The sequence below is a fragment of the Xyrauchen texanus genome, chromosome 10 (assembly GCF_025860055.1).
Source record: "Xyrauchen texanus isolate HMW12.3.18 chromosome 10, RBS_HiC_50CHRs, whole genome shotgun sequence".
NCBI lineage: Eukaryota > Metazoa > Chordata > Actinopteri > Cypriniformes > Catostomidae > Xyrauchen > Xyrauchen texanus.
This window is the reverse complement of record NC_068285.1, coordinates 16062569-16083371: the sequence shown is the minus strand read 5'-3', so window position 1 is coordinate 16083371 and position 20803 is coordinate 16062569. Positions and strand designations below refer to the sequence as shown.

General features: G+C 38.9%; 1 protein-coding gene across 1 annotated transcript in view; it reads right to left on the bottom strand.

Annotated features, from left to right (window-relative positions):
• LOC127650369 (histone-lysine N-methyltransferase 2A-like) overlaps nucleotides 1–20803 on the bottom strand; it is a 43867-nt gene that overhangs the window by 9459 nt on the left and 13605 nt on the right. The window contains exons 7-29 of the mRNA XM_052135736.1: nucleotides 20505–20715; nucleotides 20257–20309; nucleotides 19759–20016; nucleotides 19263–19357; nucleotides 16885–16995; nucleotides 13748–13861; nucleotides 13389–13535; nucleotides 13091–13183; nucleotides 12832–12946; nucleotides 11916–12029; nucleotides 11645–11832; nucleotides 10090–10188; nucleotides 9740–9850; nucleotides 9499–9575; nucleotides 8831–8952; nucleotides 8680–8750; nucleotides 8465–8599; nucleotides 6115–6273; nucleotides 5905–6022; nucleotides 5740–5818; nucleotides 5254–5414; nucleotides 3938–4093; nucleotides 84–2583 (exon numbers count right to left, since the gene is read on the bottom strand). Coding sequence (XP_051991696.1) covers nucleotides 84–2583; nucleotides 3938–4093; nucleotides 5254–5414; nucleotides 5740–5818; nucleotides 5905–6022; nucleotides 6115–6273; nucleotides 8465–8599; nucleotides 8680–8750; nucleotides 8831–8952; nucleotides 9499–9575; nucleotides 9740–9850; nucleotides 10090–10188; nucleotides 11645–11832; nucleotides 11916–12029; nucleotides 12832–12946; nucleotides 13091–13183; nucleotides 13389–13535; nucleotides 13748–13861; nucleotides 16885–16995; nucleotides 19263–19357; nucleotides 19759–20016; nucleotides 20257–20309; nucleotides 20505–20715 — 5287 coding nt within the window. The remainder of the gene's footprint in view (nucleotides 1–83; nucleotides 2584–3937; nucleotides 4094–5253; nucleotides 5415–5739; nucleotides 5819–5904; nucleotides 6023–6114; nucleotides 6274–8464; nucleotides 8600–8679; nucleotides 8751–8830; nucleotides 8953–9498; nucleotides 9576–9739; nucleotides 9851–10089; nucleotides 10189–11644; nucleotides 11833–11915; nucleotides 12030–12831; nucleotides 12947–13090; nucleotides 13184–13388; nucleotides 13536–13747; nucleotides 13862–16884; nucleotides 16996–19262; nucleotides 19358–19758; nucleotides 20017–20256; nucleotides 20310–20504; nucleotides 20716–20803) is intronic.

Below are 20803 nucleotides of genomic sequence, written 5' to 3'. Positions count from 1 at the left end.
TTATTAGAATAATAACCTTTTAAAGATAAACAATATTGTTAAATCATTATATTAATAGTAGTTTGACTCATATTTGTCCTTGCCTGTTGAGGTCATCCTGGGAACTAGGGTCTGTCTGTTCCAAGAAGTCAGTCTTGCATTTTTTCACACCAATTTGATCAGTTGCTGAAGACACTCTCTTGATCTTGACCTGAGGCTTAGAGTGGGACAAGATGCTGGGCTGGGGCCGCAGGTGAAACCCAGGAGATGATTCACTTGAGTCAGGAGAGAGGTTTTTATTGGGGCAGGGAGAGACTTGGAATCCAGAAGGCGTCAGAATACTAGGACTTATGTCACGGTGGCTTGCCATTGCTTTGTCTATTATCGCCTGGGCCAATTGCTTCTGCCCACCCTCAGATCTTGAGGCGTTCTTGGGCTTAACCAAGACTGTGTTTTGTACTATGGACTGACTGATACCATGAGGCTGGCTTCCAGTATCACTCTGAGTTATCCTCCGTATCAGCACTTGGGTTGACGGTGCTACTCCATTGTTGCAGCTGTAAGATATGATACGTGTTGGTGGGCTTTTCCCTAGACTAGCCTGAGCCTGTGGGACCGGCATTACTGTGACCTTAGGGACTGGTCGTTGGAGAATATTCCCGCTGTGGATTATCTTCGCAATCTGGCTGATCTGGGTATACGAGGGGGAATTAGCACTAGCAATCTGATATGTGTTAGTTTGTGGGTTTTTCACAAGAATCTGGCCGGCACGGTTGACAAGTAGAACCTGAGGTGAAGAGGGCATACTGGTAAAACATTGTGGCAGAGACTGCTCAGTCACTTGTTTTGGGGTGGCAATGCGTATGGCGATGGTACGACCCCTTGTGGCTTCCTTCGGCAGAGCTCCAAAGCCATTCATTACAACCGGGCAGGGCGTTCCAAGCGGTGTTCCTTGTGGAGTAACGCACATGACGGGAGAAGACGAGACAACATTGACGGGCAGAGACAGTGGCAAAGAAGTGCCAACAGGCATGGCCATCTGGAGGGTTTGGGATTGTGATACAGGTTGAATGGTAATTAAACGTCTTTGTGTGTGTCTAGCTGGCGTGATTATATTAATAGTTCTAGTACTACTTGATGGCGTGGCTGCTGCTGTTTTCTCAACAAGTGATGCCACATTCTTCAGACCTAATCCATCCCTGTTTAATACGTTTACTGATGAGGAATCACACGATTTCTCAGGACCAGCAGCATTATCTGTCCTGTCCAAAACAATGCTGTCAAAACCAGCAGGTATAAAATTCCCACTGGTGTCATCCAAGAATTCCTCTTTTGAACTCTCTGTTGATTCATTGTCCAACAAGACTTCCTCCTCACCTGTTAAGGGCGCATCTTGTTGGTTGTATACATTCGTACTAGAGTCAACAAGAAAGTTCCCGATCTCTTGCAAAGAAGTTATTCCCTGAATGTCCTGTTCTTCACAAAGTAAGTCCATGGTTTGTGTTGCTGATGTTACCAGCTCAGCATTCTGATCAACAGAATCTGCTGTACAAGGATTTTCAGATGGGGAAGATGTCGGAGTGCAAACCAGCTGCCCGTTGCCAAGGGATCTGCCCTTGGTTGAACCATTGCATTTTGATGGCTCAGTATTCTGACAATGAAAACTATTTCCTACTTCCTGAGAACTATCCTCTGCGTTGGCTTCACTTGCATCACTTTCCGAGTCATTGTCAGCTCCATCCAGCTGTGAGATAGACCCTGAGTTAGGATGGACAGTGAGACCTACCTGTGAAGTGTCTTTGAGAGCCTCACAAACCACTACTGTGCGAGAGAAGTTTAGGTAATGGCCAGCATCCTCATCAGCGGAGTCTGCTTCCATCTTCAACTCTGAAGTTGAAAGACAAGGCAAGTCCTTGCCGGCACTGACTTGTGTCAAACCTGACAAACTGTTCTCCAACTCACGTTCTCCATCCCCGATTTCTTCAGCGTCTCCCTCACCACATTGTGGGTCACAGTGCAGAGCCACATTTTCATTGAGCAAAGCCTCGTCGAATTCTAGCTTTGCATTCAATATCGAGGCCACTGCCACATCAGTGTCTGGATCAAAGTGTGCAGGAAGCAGTTCTTGATCTGAATTGTCAGATAAGGTGGCCATCAAGGAAATTCTGTGGCTTGACACACCTGCAACCTCTACTGGCTCTAAAGGGGCAAGGTCTTGTGGTGTTGGTGTGGTTTTAAAAGGCTGTTGAAGCCTTGGGGAGAGGCGGGGAGACAAAGGTAAGGTCGACGAGGTACTTCGGAGAGCCGCTTGTAGCGGAGAGGGCCCTGAGGTGACGCTAGAGGGAGACAAAGAGGAAGGCCTCCCTCTTCGTCGAGGTGAGGTGGAGCTCATGAAGTTCTCAGTTGCACTGAGTGGTGAGACAGGGGGGCTAAATGAAAGTGACCTAGGGTGACCGGTGCCCCCTGATCGCAGTGTTATTGGGTTCGGTAGAACCACAGGGGGAGGAGATGCATTTCGGCTACGTGTGGAATACCGCCTTGTTGCACGTCGAGTTTCATCAAAGTCACTGATGGTCAAAATATGATGGGATGTGGAAACATTACCTGAGGAAGCATTTAAAGGGAACTTTGTGTTACTTGACTTTGAATGATTGCTGTTTTAAAGCTGAAGTATGTAAATAGTTCTGTGTTAAAATACTTTCCTATCCCAGCTTAATATGCATAGACAACTGTAAGCCATTTGTTGGTTAATTTTCTAAATAACTGTAAACACTGTCTCTATGGAGCTATAAAAATGCCTGTTTTGAGTAGCACTGAAACGATTAGTCGACGTTATCAACAATGACAAAAAAAAACTGTCGATACAAATTTTCGGTGTCGAATAGTCATTTCATCTCATTTATCGTAACATGAGATGATATGAAACTCTAACAATGACGTGAGAGAGGAGCACAACAGATCGCACTTGACTGAGGAGAGGAAGAAACACATGTCCGATGCACTCTAATCTTTCCAAACAGCTTCAGGTGATGTAGATCACAAAATATATCAGAATTATAATGGAAAAATGCAAAATAAAGAAATACAGATGTACTGTCATCGTGAAATAATGCAGAGCCAGATCTGGCATTCCACTTAAGCAAAACCTGAATGTCAGAGCATCTAAAAAGTAAACAATCTGGCATTATATCTTTAATGCATCCTTTATTAAAGTTCAAATAATAAGGAAGTGCATCATAAACAAACTACAAAAATGGCATTTCTCTGTGAAGCCAGCGCCACATCTATGAGTTGCGTGAAGAGGGAGAGATTGAAACTGCACCCGACTGAGGCACCCGACCTGAGGCACCCGACTGAGGCACCCGACTGAGGCACCCTCTGGAGCGGGGACGCCCGTCCCTCGTGGGCGTTTATTGCAGCCCTAGTTTTGAGTGACCCATCCACACCAAAACAATAACATTGACATAACCAATGCTGTGAGTTGGTGGCAGGAGTATCTGTTTAGCCAATCAACAGAAGCCTAGGGCATATTCAGAAAGCTGTTTGAAAACAAACATTTATTTTTGAAAATTCCATTCGGCGGCACGAAAAATTGCCCCGTTCAGCTTTATTTGGGTTCAAATTTTTGTAAAGAACTATTATTCTATAATAGTTCTATATATCCCTAGTTGAAATAAGGTATCATAGCACTACTTGTATTGTTTTTCCATTGGATTAATTGCCTCTGCTTACTCATTTGTAAATTGCTTTGGAACATCAAGCTTATTAAGTCGTATGCTAAATTCATAAATGTAAGTCAGAAAAAAGAATTTGTTATCTTTGCTTTAAAAATAATTTCCTAGGCTAATCTTGATGGTTTTTTAACTGTGTGTATGTGTGCATGTAAATTTGCAGTTACTAATGCTTTAGCAATGTAAAGCCTCTTTTTTACCATGCCAATGAAGCTACTTGATCTTACCTGGGGAAGGTAATGGTCTGAACATTCCTCCCGCTGGTCTCCTGTTGTGTGGATACCCAGGAGTCTTAGCTCCAGCCCCTGAGTCTTGTTTGGTCTTGGAAGGTGTGCTGGGGGGCAGTTCAGGTGAAAAAGGCTCACTGTCTGTACCATCCTCATCTATGAGACAGAAAGAGCCTTATTCCATAACAGATCATTGTTTATAGACAAATGGGACAGTACAAACCTTTCACACCTTAAATGGCACAAAACTACACAATGGAAGCTCAACAAAATACTCTTAAAGTCGGCATGAAACGGAAGTTGTGAACAACTTTACTTCCGTATTGTGACATTTCCAAGTAAAACAGCCAATCGAACAAGAAAAAAAAATGTAGGGCAGAGATTTGAGTTTATCTATTGTTTGTTGATTGGATTGTGAATATATGGCCGTTGCATAATAGAACAGAGGCAGATCAGAATGAGAGTTTGCGGTGGACACACACACACACACACACACACACACACACACACACACACACACACACACACACACACACACACACTACCACTGTGCTGCTTGAGTCAGAGCCAGTTATCAATTAAATTAAGCTGCGTTCTCAACACATTTATGATCAAACTGACAACATAAATGCATGAGTACATACCAGACTTTATTTACGAAGAAGCTATAGCCGCTGAAAAACGAGTAAAAGATAATCATATTTTAACGTTTTGAATGACAATACACTAAATATAAAGGAACAAAAACACTCGTGCTGTGCATCCCAAGACAACTGCATTCAAAAATATAAATAAACTGCAGAGGCATCCAAAGCGTTGTATTCATTAGTGAACAACTCTGCAATTCAGGTGCGAAATGTCTCAAACACAACAAATTTGCCGTTATTCCTCCTCGTTCTAAATGTAATTTCAAGCCAGCTAACCCCTAACCTAGGAAGTTTGGATTAAGGAACGATAGTTTTGATGGAAAACAGACAAAAATACACCTTGCCATCCTTCAGCAGCATGCGATTGACGCTTCGTTCATCTCTACACAAGTTTGTGGCATTCATAAGAAAAGGGCTGGATTTAAACAGACTAAATGATTGGAGAAGTCCTGCATACGTCACCAGAGAGAAGTCTGTCGTTTCACCAGAAAATCGAGTTATTACATTTAGATTAAAGACAACGAGGTAAAAAACGAAAAAAAAAAAACATATGCATGGATGAATCATTCACAATAAGATCAATAACATACATTTAGAAAATAGATAGGGTGAATTTTTATTTAATGCTGGCTTTAAATATTAAAAACATGTAAACGTTTATATACAAACCATTGTGTGATTTTGGGCTGTGCACAATAGTTTCATTTTCTCCCTGATCCAACATGGAGTAAGAAGTTTTGCATCGTGTAGATGGTCGAACCTCTGTCACTTTACAAGTATACCGGCATCGTCTTCGAGGGTCAATGGTGCTCCAATACCATCTAGAGCATCTGAAACCACAAAAAATAGGCACAAATTTCTAAGAAAAAGATCAGTAAGCAGGAAGAACTACTGTTTCCCATATTTGATCCCTGATACTCTAATATCTAAAAGGTGGGGAAAAATACGCCTCCATCTGAGGATAATACCGGGATATTGATAACAGTGCAAACATTTTGTGGTGGAGTAACTAGGTGCCGTGAAATGGATTTTCAGCAATTTCTTGGACAATAACAAGAAAAAATAAACATTTTGGATTAATAACCATAGCATTAAATGAAAAGATTGTTTGACAAAAAACTGAATGTCTTCACTGAAAGTCTTCATTTTACTTACTGGTAGCCAACTGGATACAATTTTCCAGAATTTTCTGAAACTTCTGTCAGAACACCAAGTTTTTGAACGTGTAGAGATCCTGCATAGGTACACGATGAAAGACATGATGAATTCTCTCTTATAGTAACTAACATGGCGAAAGTAAAACAGCATTCGTTTACTCACCAATCATGACATTTACAGACTCTGGCTCCAAGCCTGTTAAAAACTTCCTACGGAGACTGATTCCATCAAAATCTACATACACCCTTCGGAGAACTTCAAACCCATTGCCCTGCTCGATCTATAAAGAGAAAATCAGAATGAAAACTTTCATCACATTTCAGTTTTACAGTAACTGTAAATCATTAAATATGAGTAAAACACTATACAGACCTTGTTGTTGATGAGGTCACGGTGTTTGTAACAGTAAACTTTCTTATCGCTCTGGAAAACACAGTTGCTGGCACGAGCACACATGAAGTGGTAGTTACTCTGACATGAGGAAAGACAGCAGCCAACTGTCGCCCCCGTCTGGCCACAACGTTCACAGCGCTAATAAAAGAGAGAGTTTCAGAAAGTTCAGAAAATCCAGTTCGCTATAATGAAAAGTAAGGATGCACCAATACTACTCTGTAGTATTCATATTGGGCCGATACAGGGGGGGTAAATACTCATACTCGGTATCATTTCTGAGTACGAGTACATTAATGTGGTTGCACATGTGTGCACAGTACTTCTAAGACCAGTTTGAAAACATGAGAAACATTTTAAACCATTTAAATCTAGAACATCCATTTTTTTATTTTATCCATCTTTATCTGATTTATGTGGACTATCTCACGTGCACAAGCCTTCTCTCCCTCCCTGTGTGGCGATTTAACTCAAATTCCCAATCGCTTCATTCAGGATTTGTTTTTATGGATAATTCCAAACAGTTTAAACGAGACGGCCTTCGTAGGACAAACAGAAACGGAACATAACATACTGCATTTTCTGCTTCCTTGAAGGGCACTGCTGCGGGAGGGGACGCCACTTGAAAGCTCATTAAAAAACGAGAAAGTGAGAAAATGTATCTTTTCTCGGTGGGTCCATCCACAAGATTGTTAGTGAAGGGTACATTCATACATGTTTCCTTCAGATTACCGATTTCAAGGGCTCTGCACTTCGGAGAGAGTATAAAGAATATGGAGGATCACTTACGATTGGAATCTGCCCCCGATCGGCTATAGCACACACTCTTAAAGGCACTTCCGCTTAATTTTCTTTAATGCACCTGTGATTTACAAAGAAATCTCATAATAACACATTATTACGGTTGTGAGATTATGAGATTTTAATTTAGTTATAAAAATATCTTCCCTTTTTCTGAATGACCAAAAGGGCACCTCTAGATTTCCCTTGGTGCTCTCCTTCTGTGCACATGACAGATTCCAAATGTCATTTTGACAGATAAAAGACAGCAAGAAAAGAAATCGTTTGAAAATAATGCGTGAGATTTCATTCCATCCACCTTCTCTTTCTCTCCACACATTTGTGTTTGAGAAAAAAAAAGAAAAAAGAGCGCCATGATCATACTCTCGCCAGAGATGCTCGAGCCAGAAGGCCATTGTTACCATAAACAACGCAACTCCAAAAATAATCTGTTACATGTACAGACGAAGCTGGAAGTTACTGTGTCACTTTACTTCAGGCCAATAAAAACCCAGTATAAAGCAACCGAACAGACGTCGAACTAAGTTAGACTCAACGCAACAAAAACAGAACAATCAATCAGTACTAAAACTGCACTGTCCTCTCCGTGAATGCACAGAACAATATGATAAAAATAACAATACAGCATGAATAACGTGTACGTGTTAGATGGGATCCTTTTAAAGGTAAGATACACCTTATTAAAACGGTCCTGAATTGTCTTTTTTAATGACTGAAAATGCTAATATTGGCAATATCAAGATATCAAATGCACATTGAATGGCATACGTTTACAAACACAAAACTACTTGTATCGGTACTGCGTATCGGCCGATACCCAAATGTACTTGTAACGGCCTTCAAAAATTGGTATCGGTGCAGCTCTGATGAAAAGTATCTCACAACCGTCTTGCCAAAGCCCTCTACCAACTGACTAGGTTCCCACACGTTTTGAGCAATACATTTTACATTACTTTTCCTTTCCCTTGTGAAACTGGGATACGGAGTTTTCTATTTTTTTTTTTTATATAAATCACAAAGAGCATTCAAGTCAATAAAATATTTCAGAACTGAGCACAAGTAGAAAAATAAATATTGACCGAATAAACTTTTATTAGAATCCCATGACTTTTCCTGGCCTGGCAATATTCATTTTAATATATCTCCCTATTTTCAGTATATAGATAAGAATGATTAAATATTATTATTTATTATAAAAGGAGTGGTGGTGGTGTAGTGGTCTAAGCACATAAATGGTAATCTGGTAATCAGAAGGACACTGGTTCGAACCCCACAGCCACCACCATTGTGTCCTTGAGCAAGGCACTTAACTCCAGGTTGCTCCGGGGGGATTGTCCCTGTAATAAGTGCTCTGTAAGTCGCTTTGGATAAAAGCGTCTGCCAAATGCATAAATACTAAAAAAAAATATATTGGCATATTATATAATTATACATATATTAACATTATTTGGTTAGTGCCATTTCTTTATAAATGCTCAGTTCTGTTTGACAATATAACTAATGACACTATACAGTTTTAAGTGATACCAACCATGCAACGGCCTCTGGCGACAGCACTGTGGACATGCAATAATGCCCCTTTGACCTCCTGCACTTCCGCCGACCACACGCAGCAGTTTACATGTGCCCATTCATTCTGCCCAATATACAGCAGCCTACCAGCATCCTACAAAGAGACAGTACAACTCAACTCAGCCCAACATAATACTTATATCTGAATACAGAACTGCCATAGGCATAACCTACATTCGGTTTGGCTTCTCCATGTTGCTGGCAGAAGCTGCACTGTCTTTCATCCCCAAAGGAGATCTCCAGATCTGTGGTTCATGTAAAAAAATAAAAATAAGACAAACAAGAGAAGAGCATGTGCCATAAAGATAAAAATACAATTATTTACCTTGTGACTGAGTGTTTTCTGGGGCCCCCTCTGGCCTGATAATGGTACGGTCCTGATCTTTGAGCCATTGTGCATAACTGTGTTCATCACTCGGGGGAATTACTGCTTGAGGGAGCATACCACTATGAAATAAAAGGGGCAAAAATGCACCGTAACTTAAAAACACCACAAAAAGAAAAACATGAATACATTTAACATATTCTTAAGTAAATGTATTCAATAATTTGCCAATTGGGTGGTCAATGGGTCAGGTGTAACCATGCATTGGTATTCTGTGATCAGTGAAGTGACAAGGCCGGTTATGCACAACCAAATGTTTATCCATCTAGATAAGAAGTCCAACCTCAAAAGAAAATCTTAGACAACTTTACAGAAATAATAAACATGCTAACATTGAATAATTCCAGTACTTAAAAATTCCAATACAAAAATAGTCTTCAAATTTCTGCTACAAAAAACGGCAACAGTCTCTAATTAGGAAAACAAAAAACATTAATCAATTTATTTACGACCCATCAAAATGAATAGTGGCAGCTGACATCAAGCTTGAGATACAGTCAAAAGAGCATAAATTGAATTTAACCCATAAAAAATATATATATATATAATATATATATATATATATATATATATATATATATATATACACAAAATGGAGGGGTACATACCTTGGAAATACTTGAATATGTGAGTTCCATGTCTTGTGGTCCTGACTGCTGAACCAACTAAATACTTGTTCCACTATCTGCAAATGAACAAATATAACGACATTTTTATTAAATACATTCCACAAAACCAATGTAAGTACATTATGTATTGCAAGAAAATTCCCAGTGATATCTGACCTGAAAAGCTCCAAAGTCAATCACAACTTTATTCTAGGTAGCAAATATTTTTAATAAAAGTTACCTTTAAATAATACTGCTTGGCATAGCTTGTGGGCCTCTGCTCCTGTATAAGGGACTCCTCTTTTTTCAGTCTTTTCACCATCACTGTAGCAACATCCTCATGAAATGCTTTCTAAACAGAGTAAAGTGTAATCAGTTACTTCTTTATTTTAAAAAAAATCTTTGGAGGTATTTAGTATCTAGAATCATTTATAGGGATTCATGGAGTACTGAACATGTAGTTTCTAAGAATTCCACCTTCCAGTACACAGTACATGGTAAAACATAAATGTCTGTTCTTTTTGTGGAATTCTTCATTTGTAAACCTTGTTTATGTGGTCATAACGAAGCATGTATGGTCACACATCTCACCAGTGTGGTGTACAGGTTCTTCTGCAGATTCTGCTCTACAGGATGTAGACAACATCCTAACTGTTCCTTTTCAATTTCCATGTCTGGACAGGCCTCACACTGTTCAGATACACATTAAAAGCAAATTTGTTACAATCCAATTTTTGAATCTAATCTATAGAAGCATTTTATGAAATGGTTCTTTTGGGCTTTTACACTTTCATTTACATTTTTTAGTTTTTTTTAATGTTTTATCTATTTTCAAAGTTAGATATACCAAGACACTATGGGAAGATGAACAGACAAATATTAAAGAAACAGTTCACCCAGAAATTAGATATTCTCTCATCATTACCTCACCCTCATGCAATCCCAGATGTGTATGGCATTCTTTCTTCTGCTGAACACAAACAAATATTTTTACAAGTATATTTCAGGGAGGCTTGTGTAGCTCAGCAAGTAAAGACGCTGACTACCACACCTGGAGTCGCAAGTTCGAATCCATGCTAACATGCTGAGTGACTCCAGTCAGGTTTCCTAAGCCACCAACTTGCCCAGTAGTGGGTAGCGTCACGTTGGGTTAACCTCCTCGTGGTCGCTATAATATGGTTCTTGCTCTCGGTGGGGCGCGTGGTGAGTTGTGCGGGGATGCTGCGGAGAACAGCGTGAGCCTCCACACATGCTAGATCTCCGCGGTAATGCGCTCAACAAGCCACGTGATAAAATACGTGGACTGATGGTCTCAGACATGGAGGCAACTGCAGTTCATCCTCCACCACATAGATTGAGACGAGTCACTACACCACCATGAGGACTTAAGAGCGCATTGGGATTGGGCATACCAAATTGGGAAGAAAAGGGAGAAAATAAAAAATTATGTAGGTCCATACAATGCAAGTGAATGGTGACCAAAACTTTGAAAGTCCAAAAAGCACATAAAGGTAGCATAAAAGTAATCCATCCGACTCCAGTGGTTAAATCCATGTGTTCAGAAGCAATATGATGTATGGGAAAACAGATAAATATTTTAGTCCTTTTTTACAATAAATCTCCACCTTTGATCAGCCCCTACCAGTAGTTGGCGATATGCACAAAGAATGTGAATCACCAAAAACAAAAGAGATTTATAGTAAAAAAGGACTTGTTATATTGATCTGTTTCTCACCCACTACTCTCGAATTGCTTTTGAATATACGGATAAAACCACTCATATGGATTACTTTTATGCTGCCTTTGTGCGCTTTTTGGATCTTTGGATGCCTAGACACCATTCACTTGCATTTTATGGACTGACAGAGATGAAATATTCTTCTAAAAATATTAATGTGTGTTCTGCTGAAGAAAGTGATACACATCAGGGATGACATGAGGATGAGTAAATGATGAGAGAGAACTATGCCCTTAAAGGGGACATATTGTATTTTTTTTAGCTTCGTCTGTAATATTTAGTCAACCTCTCTTTTAAATGACTTACAACTTGGCAAGAAAAAGTATTTTTTTTATATGTCCCCTTTAAACTATGTTGAAGTTACTATCAGAGAAGTCTCAATGAAAAACAGCCTGTTGAAAACCTAACCTGTGCACAAATAAAGAGGTGGTGGGAGGTCGGAGAGCTCTTCAATCCATTCATGATCTTCTCCAACCCTTTCTTCAAAACCTCCAGCACCACATCCTTCCAGTCGCTGTGGAATTTCTTACTGCATGCAGCACAGGAGAACACCAGACTCTTCCCCCGCAGAGGACACAGGATCTCATATAGATCATCTGAGGATGTAACAGAGAAAGAACTAAGTGTGGGATAAGTAAGGCGTTGATAGTTACAACAAAAAACCCACACACAGTCTTACCTGTGAGTCCCTCACATTTGGTATGGACCCAGTGGGCACATCGGGCACACTGTATCATTCTGCTATCAAATTCATTCTGCTCATAGCACTTCAGACACACAGTACAGAAGTTGCCTGGAAAAAAAATACAAATAAACGACAAATTTATAAAATGTAGTTCCTAACCGATTTGGGTGTTTTATTTTATTTATTTTTTAACCCCTTTTATCCTAATTTAGAATGCCCAATTCCCACTACTTAGATCCTCGTGGTGGCATGGTTAATCACCTCAATCCAGGTGGCGGAGGACAAATCTCAGTTGCCTCCGCTTCTGAGATCATCAATCCACACATCTAATCACATGGCTCATTGTGCATGACACCGCGGAGACTCCGCATGTGGAGGCTCATGCTATTCTCCGCAATCCACGCACAATTTACCACACACCCCATTGAGAGGGAGAACCACTAATCGCGACCACGAGGAGGTTACCCCATGTGAGTCTACCCTGCTCAGCAACCGGGCCAATTTGGTTGCTTAAGACACTTGGTTGGAGTCACTGAATTCGAACTCGCGGCTCCAAGGGTGGTAGTCAGTATCGATACTCGCTGAGCTTCCCAGGCCCCCTGATATGAGATGTTTAATAGCTGATGGGGTGGTCGATTGCCGATATATACACACAAATATAAAAACAATTATGATGACATTTACAAAATTGCAGGTTTTATATGAACGCTTATTTGGGGAAATATCAAATTGACTAAAAATATTTGAAAACAGAAAATGTGCACTATCCATTTACGTGACTGTTGGTAGATTTTGTCTGACACAAAGCGGAATGATCATAATTGATGGCATAATTTATTTGCTTATCACTAATATATAGTCCGATTTGTCAAAATTAACCACAAAATATGGCAACACTGTGTTGTCAAACCTTTGTTGTTGAGTTTGGTGCAGTCAGGGCAGAGATTCAGCTCATGGTTCCACAGGTCAAAGGACTTCCCTGGAGTCACACCACAGCTCTTACACCTAATGCACAGCATACAAGTCTACAAAGAAACAAGGTGAACTCGTGACTATAATAACTTGATTGATTGTCACTGTCTGAATAACTCAACTTTAAGTGTTAAGTGTGAATAAGTGTTACCTAAAACATGCTAGAATGTTATCATGCAACAGGACAGATAACTCACCCATGATGTGTTCATTTTGACAGGTTTGGGATATGTGGGTCCTAAACAGGCCGGATGGTAGCAGTTCATGCATTTCTTGCACTGCAAAACTGGCTAAATGAGGTGAGAGAACATTACAGTTGTCAGGTTTCCATAAGGGTCATGAGACAATACTAAACATTTGTAATTACAGCACTTGCATGATCAGCTAAAACATTTCAAGTCATTATCAGTTCCAATATACTGTACAATTGCATTTTGCATTGTTGGGACTGTAAGCAGAACCATTTGGCAGTAGATAAATTTGATTGTGTGGTACTTTTGCTTGCTTGCTCTTGCGTCCACAAACATGGCAGAACTTGCAGCGTCTGCAGCACCAGTTCTCCTTGCTCTCCTCTTTCGGGCGGTCATCTGGGTGCAGACAGAACTGGTGGAAAGGTTCACAGCACATCTGGCAGTAGATCATCTTAACAAAAGAACAAACTCTCACTTAAAATAAGGCAAGGATCAACTTTTATTTGTTGTTTTCATTCAATAATGGAAACTGAGATTAACTTCATGACATGATTACATGACTATTGATGTGTGCTTTAGAATTGGGCTCTGATACAATCAGTAACATGCGTGATGATTTAGTGGTATTGAGTGATGTATTGAGAGGTAGTTAACTGATCTTACATCATGCTGGCCTTTGCTGGCACAGAGCAGACACACAGACTGGGGCATGATTGGAACTGAAGTGAGAATACTTAATCCACCCATCAACCACACATTCTGGATGTGACAGTCCTCCTGAATAAGGTCAAAAAAATTTGTTAGAATTTATTTATTTAGAAAAACAAAAGGGACAGTCACTTTTGTGAAATATAAACATAGGCTTAGGCCAGTGACTTCAGCGGCCTCTCTCCTGACATTTGAACAATTTATTTTTTATATTTATATTCATGAAACAAGGGTTGAAACTACAAGGATGTATCTCATGAAACCTGTTTTGCTCATACTTCACCACCCAAAAAATAAATACAATTACTGAATATTTAACAAAAAGATAATTGTTTTGTTAAGAGTAAATTTATTTATTGTGCCATTTTTTTCATTGCACACATTTCCCCAAAACAATTTTGTTCTGTAATGTGAAATAAATAAAAACAGTGAAGTCAGAAGTTTATATACACCTTAGCCAAATACATTTAAAAACTCACAATTCCTTAATCTTCAATTAATCTTAGAAAACATTCCCTGTCTTAGGTCAGTTAGGATCAATACTTTATTTTAAGAATGTGAAATGTCAGAATAATAGTAGAGAGAATGATTTTATTTCAGCTTTTATATTCAGCTTTCATCACATTCCCAGTAGGTCAGAAGTTTAAATACAATTTGTTAATATTTGGTAACACTGCCTTTAAAATGTTTAACCTGCGTCAAACGTTTTGCTGGTATTTTGGCCCATTTCTCCAAACAGGACTAGTGTAACTTAGTAAGGTTTGTAGGCCTCCTTATTCGAGCACACTTTTTAAGTTCTACCCACAAATTTTCTATCGGACTGAAGTTTTTGTGACTTTTTTTGTCCTTAAGCCATTTTGCCAACGTTGGAGGTATGCTTGGGGTCATTGTCCATTTGGTAGACCCATTTGGGACTGAGCTTTTTGTTCCTGGCTGATGTCTTGAGATGTTGCTTCAATATATCCACATAATTGTCCTTCCTCCAGCAGCAAATCACCCCATAACATGATGCTGCCACCCCCATGCTTCACAATTGGGATAGTGTTCTTTGGCTTGGAAGCCACACCCTTTTTCCTCCAAACATAATGATGGTCATTATGGACAAACGGTTCATTATTTGTTGAATGTCTCCTTCCTGAGTGGTATGATGGCTGCGTGGTCCCATGGTGTTTATACTTGTGTACTATTGTTTGTACAGATAAACGTGGTACTTTCAGGTGTTTGGAAATTCCTCCCAACGATGAACCAGACTTTTGGTCCACAATTTTTTTTCCTGAGGTCTTGGCTGATTTCTTTTCATTTTTCCATGATGTCAAGCAAAGCACTGAGTTTGAAGATAGGGCTTAAAATACATCCACAGGTACACCTCTAATTCAGTACACCTCCTATCAGAAGCTAATTGCCTTAAGGATTGACATAATTTACTGGAATTTTCCAAGCCGCTTAAAGGCACAGTTAACTTGGTGTATATAAACTTATGACACTCTAGAATTGTGATATAGTCAATTAAAAGTGAAATAATCTGTCTGTAAACAATTGTTGGAAAAATTACTCGTGTCATGCACAAAGTAGATGAGCTCAACATAAGTGTATGTAAACTTCGGACTTCAATGGTGTATGTATGTATGTATGTATATATACACACACACACACACACAGTGCCTTGCAAAGATATTCAGACCAATGACCAATTATCCCATATTACTGAATTACAAATGGTGCATTGAAATTTTATTCTGTTTATTTTAAAAACACTGGAACTCAAAATCAATTATTGTTAGGTGACATAGGTTTTATGTTTGGGAAAAATATTTATAAAAAAAAAAAAAAAACAGAAATATCTTGCTTGCATATATATTCAACCCCTGTGCTATGGAGGCTGCCAGGTTACACCGATGAAAGAAATTGCCCTAACGAGGACACAAATACTTTGGCATCCACCTGTAAATCATTAAAGTTGCAATTACATTTTCTGGATAAAAAAAACCCATCATTGATCATTGGTGAGGCTGTGAATCTGAAGGAAAATGAAGACCAAACAGCATTCCACAGAAGTTAGAGATAAAGTAATAAAAATGCAGATTCGGGAAAGGGTACAAAATAATAGCAAAATGTTTGGATATCCCAGTGAGCACAGTTGGATCAATAATCAGAAGGTGGAAGCTGCACCACACCACCCAGGCACTGCCAAGAAAAGGCCGTCCCTAAATTCTCAGTGCTCTAACAAAAAGGAGACTTGTGAGAGAAGCCAGAGAGGCCAACAATCACTTTGAAGGACCTACAGAGTTCAGTGGCTGGGATTGGAGTAATGGTGCACCAGTCAACCATATCAAGAGCACTGCATAACGCTGGCCTGTAAGGGAGGGTGGCAAGAAAGAAGCCGTTACTCAAAAAGTACTATCTGAAAGCACATCTGGAGTTTGCCAGAAAGCATGTGGAGGGACCCAGCTGTGATGTGGGAGAATGTTTTGTGGTCAGATAAGACCAAGAAAAAGCTTTTTGGCCAAACTCAAAGTGCTAAGTGTGGCGCAACCCCTAACACTTCCTATGCCTCAAGACACACCATCCCTTCAGCGACGTATGGTGATGACAGCATCATGCTGTGAGGATGCTTCTCATCAGCAGGGACTGGGCATCTTGTTAGAATTGAAGGAAGAATGGATGGAGCAAAATATAAGGAAATACTGCAAGAGAACCTGCTTAAGTCCAATTTTGTTCAATTTAAATAGTTAAATATTTATTCATGAAGGTAGTATATTTATTGTTAAGCCTTTACGTAATGGACAGTTTAACTAATTTAAAAAATTGCTTTTTTTTGTTTTAAGTATTACAGTTATTTTACAGTAATGAGAATCTAATAAGAATCATAGGTAGTAAGATTTTTTTGTTTTTTTAATGGTACAACACATGCCATAATTTATATACAATAGAAATATATATAAATAATGCTTTTTTTTCAGGGGAAATATGATCTGGACAGTTTCTGGGATTGACACAATAAAAAGCTTTCAAAACGATTTTCGAGATAAAGGAAAAAATTTCTTATAAAATTCATTAATGTTTCATAATAATTCATATGGGCTCTTTCTGACCTTGAAGTCCACACGAATCTTGTTTGTTGTACCCAGTAACAGCTTGCCCTTTTGGGTGAAGCCATTGGCCAGTGAAGTCAGGACATTGGCCGGTGTGTGTTCCCCTGAAGTCTGAGAAAGTTTAAGAGAGAATAAATAAATAAGAGCATGCTCCCGAGCTCACTCTTCTTTCACCTGGTATAGCAACAAGCGACAACACATTTTCTGTCCCGCCGTTCTACCCAGAGTAAAATGCAATTGGTCTAACATTCCACTTCACTGCAACATATATTAAACATCAAATATCAAAACAAACATATAACACACTAGATACACTACAGAAGATTTGTCATGCTTGCATGTAGAGGTGTGAATCTTCACTGGCCTCACGATTCGATTATGATTAAAAGGGTAACGATTCGATTATAAAACAATTCTTGATGCATCTTGTCCTTCAATATCTTCCTTTTTTCAGTTTCTTAAAAATTAATTTTTTACTCTGTTTTTTCACTTTCAGCTTTTTATTGAACAGCTGTTTTAAAATTTAAAATACATAAACTGGCTTTTTACATTCAGTATGAGCTGTGAACAAAACATGGCACATCCACAAGATTAAATAAATGGTTCAATAGTTTAAAAGATTATCTCAGTTTTTCAGTTTCTTTCTTATAAAAATCAATTAAAAGCACAAAACAATATTGGTTCTCCATCAAAACACACTGAATACTATTACTTTGACTGATTATATATATTTTTTTAAGCATTGTAAATAATTTAATAGTATTTAATTATTATTTAAATTGAATTTATGCCATGCTATTCATTTTCATTTTTAAGCACAAATAGAAGATGCTGGTCCAGGATGAGAGATATTTCTGCTTCTATGAGAGTGTAGCTGTCAACATCTCCTCTTATAACCTGCACAGGTGATAGTAAAGTGGTTTAAATAGCGCAGTTGTTGTTTCAGAAATGTATTAAGCATCCCATATGCACTGTTCTATCTGTTTGCTCTGCGAGTACAAGATAAAACCTTTATCATCAGGTGTGCGTACTGGCCTGACAAAAGAGTGACCGGCAATGACAAAAGCCAATGAAATGGAGAGCGCGCAAGAGTAGAGAAAAGCATCGGGGGGAGAAAAAATAACTAAATAAAAACATCACCAACATTTCTGGAAACGCTGCCTCGTCAATATTTTCTTCTGAAATTCCCCCGTTGTGTGCAAATCAGTGCAATTACTGGTTCAAGCTCATCTTTCATGTTGTTTGTTTGCTTCTTATCACGAATAAACTCTCCCGTTGCTATGTGCGTGGGTTTGTGAAAGAATTTCGAGATCGTAGTTTCATTTGGGCACAAATGGTCATGTGTTTGATACAGTTCATTTGACTTTATTGTATGCACTTAACTCGCGTCTTTGTTTCCACATCTGTCTTTGGCGCGCACCACTGCTCTGCCGTGATTTAAACTGAACTCAGAATTGATTCTGATTCTTTTGAGAATCGATTCAGAAATGTTTGAGTATGAATCGCGATGCATCGCTGAAACTATTTTTACCCACAGCTCTACTTGCATGCATGTCTGAGATAAGAAAAAATTAACAATTGGCCATTCTAGCTATAACAAAAAGCATACTGGCAAAAAAAAAGAGAGGCCTTAAAGGAATCATTCACCCAAAAATGAAAATTCTCTCATCATTTACTCAACCTCATGCCATCCCAAACGTGCATGAATTTCTCTCATCAAATTAAGATTTTTAGGAGAATATTTCAGCTCGTAGATCCACACAATGCAAGTGAATGTGTGCCAAATTTTGAATAAAATCTATCTATAAGACTCTGGTGGTTAAATCCATATCTTCTGAAGTGATATGACAGGTGTGGGTGAGAAACAAATAAATATTTAAGTCCTTTTTCCTTTATTTTCTACTTCTGTATTTAGTGAGTCACGTTCTTCATGCATATCGCCCCCTATTGGGCCGGGAGATGAATTTATGATAAAAAAATGACTTAAATATTTAGCTGTTTCTCACCCACATCTATCATATTGTGTCTGAACACATGGATTTAACAACTGGAGTCATATAGATTACTTTAATGCTCCTTTTATGTGGATTTTGCAGCTTCAAATTGTTGGCACCCATTCACTTGCATTATATGGACCTGCACAGCTGAAATATTCTTATAAATATCTTAATTTGTGTTCTGCAGAAAAAAGATATTCATTCACATTTGGGATGCCAGAAGTGCATTTTTGAGTGAACTTTCCCTTTAAGTTGAGTTTGTCATGCACATGGTGTGGAACGTTTTTTTATTACAAATGTGTGGACCAAATAAATCACAGTTGAGTTTTAGTGTTTGGAGAGAAAAAACCCTAGACATAAACAATTTTCAAGTTAACGGACTTTATCAATTCTGCTTTGGGCCCAAAAAGCTCTGTAAAGTCCTTGCTTTCTCTGTTTTGCAGCCTCTTCTGGAGCAGTTTCTGAGGTAGTCATACCTGACAGACAGGAAAGAGGATCAATATATTGGTTTCCATGGATTGTATCAAACAACTTAAATCATTAATGAATAATGCACCCAAAAATTAAAATTCTGTAATCATTTGCTCACCTTCATGTTATTCCAAACCTGTATGACTTGCTTTTGTGTTCCACAAAAGCAGATGTAAGGCAGAAAGTCTTCACTTTCCTTGCATCTTTTTCCATATAATGAAAGTGAATGGTAATTTGAGGCTGACATCTCCTTTTGTGTTCGTATGAGTTTGGAACTACATGAAGGTGAGTAAATGATGACAGAATTTTCCCAATTGAATTAACTATCCCTTTAACTGTTAAGATGAACACAGAGCTAGTCCCACAAATAATGTAAGACATTGAAAAGAATCAATATAATTCATACCACTGGATTGAGTCTTTTGGGTCATGCTGGCCTTTGTCTTTTCAGGGTCAACACTTTGCATCTCACTCTCAGAGTCGCCAAATTCAAGCAGTTTTCTGTAGCACAGTGGCGTGACCTGTCGTCTGGGTTGTCTCCTGGTGGGGATAAATGTGCTGGTATGGGCCTGTCCTCCCCCTTCATCTCCGCCTTCCTCCACGTTTTCTTCCTCGCTGCTGTACATGCCAGAGGCTGCTGATGACCGGCGTCGCTTCATCTGGACTGCGCCAAAGAGAAATGGTCAAATAAAAAAGACGGAAAAAATATGCAATGAAAGTGAATGGTGGCTGAAGCTAACATTCTGCCATAAGACATACAGTCATGCAGGTTTGGAATAGCATGAACATGTGTATATAATGATAGTCTTTAATGTTGGGATGGAATATCAAATATCCCATTTATACAGAATCTTAAATGCGATTTAAATATCTTATTCTTGACAAAAGAGGAAAGTGCATGTACCTTTGTTAAATCGTCTCGTTTTGTTTTGCTCGATCACAGAGCACTTCTTTAAGCTGTCAAAAAATAAGACAAACAAATCCACAAAGAGGCTCTCCATAATTTCATGCCTATACATACTTTTCAAGTCAACATGAATATATGACATGTTTAACAAAATAAATGTAAAGGCTAACTTTTAATGTCTTAAATCTTCGGATATACTGACATTATACTGCATGTATGATAAGTGGAAACTCTTTTTCACTTACATGCAGCTCTGCCGTTTCTTGTTGGGTCCTCCAAATTTGGGCTTGTCCAGACAGAACACACACCTACCGCAGTCCTCAAGCCGATTGCAGCCCTTGCAGCGGAAGCAGCGCTTTAGCCGACTGCCAAAAAAGGTTCTTTCATACCTACGTCTAATTGTTGGCTTCTGATCAACAGATCCTTCACTTTCAGGTTCAGAGTGAGATGCAACATCTTGAAGAAGCAGAGGAGATATAAAAATAAGAATAGTGTCACTTTCACTATAGCTTTCTATTGGAATCTATCTCTGATTTGGACCAAG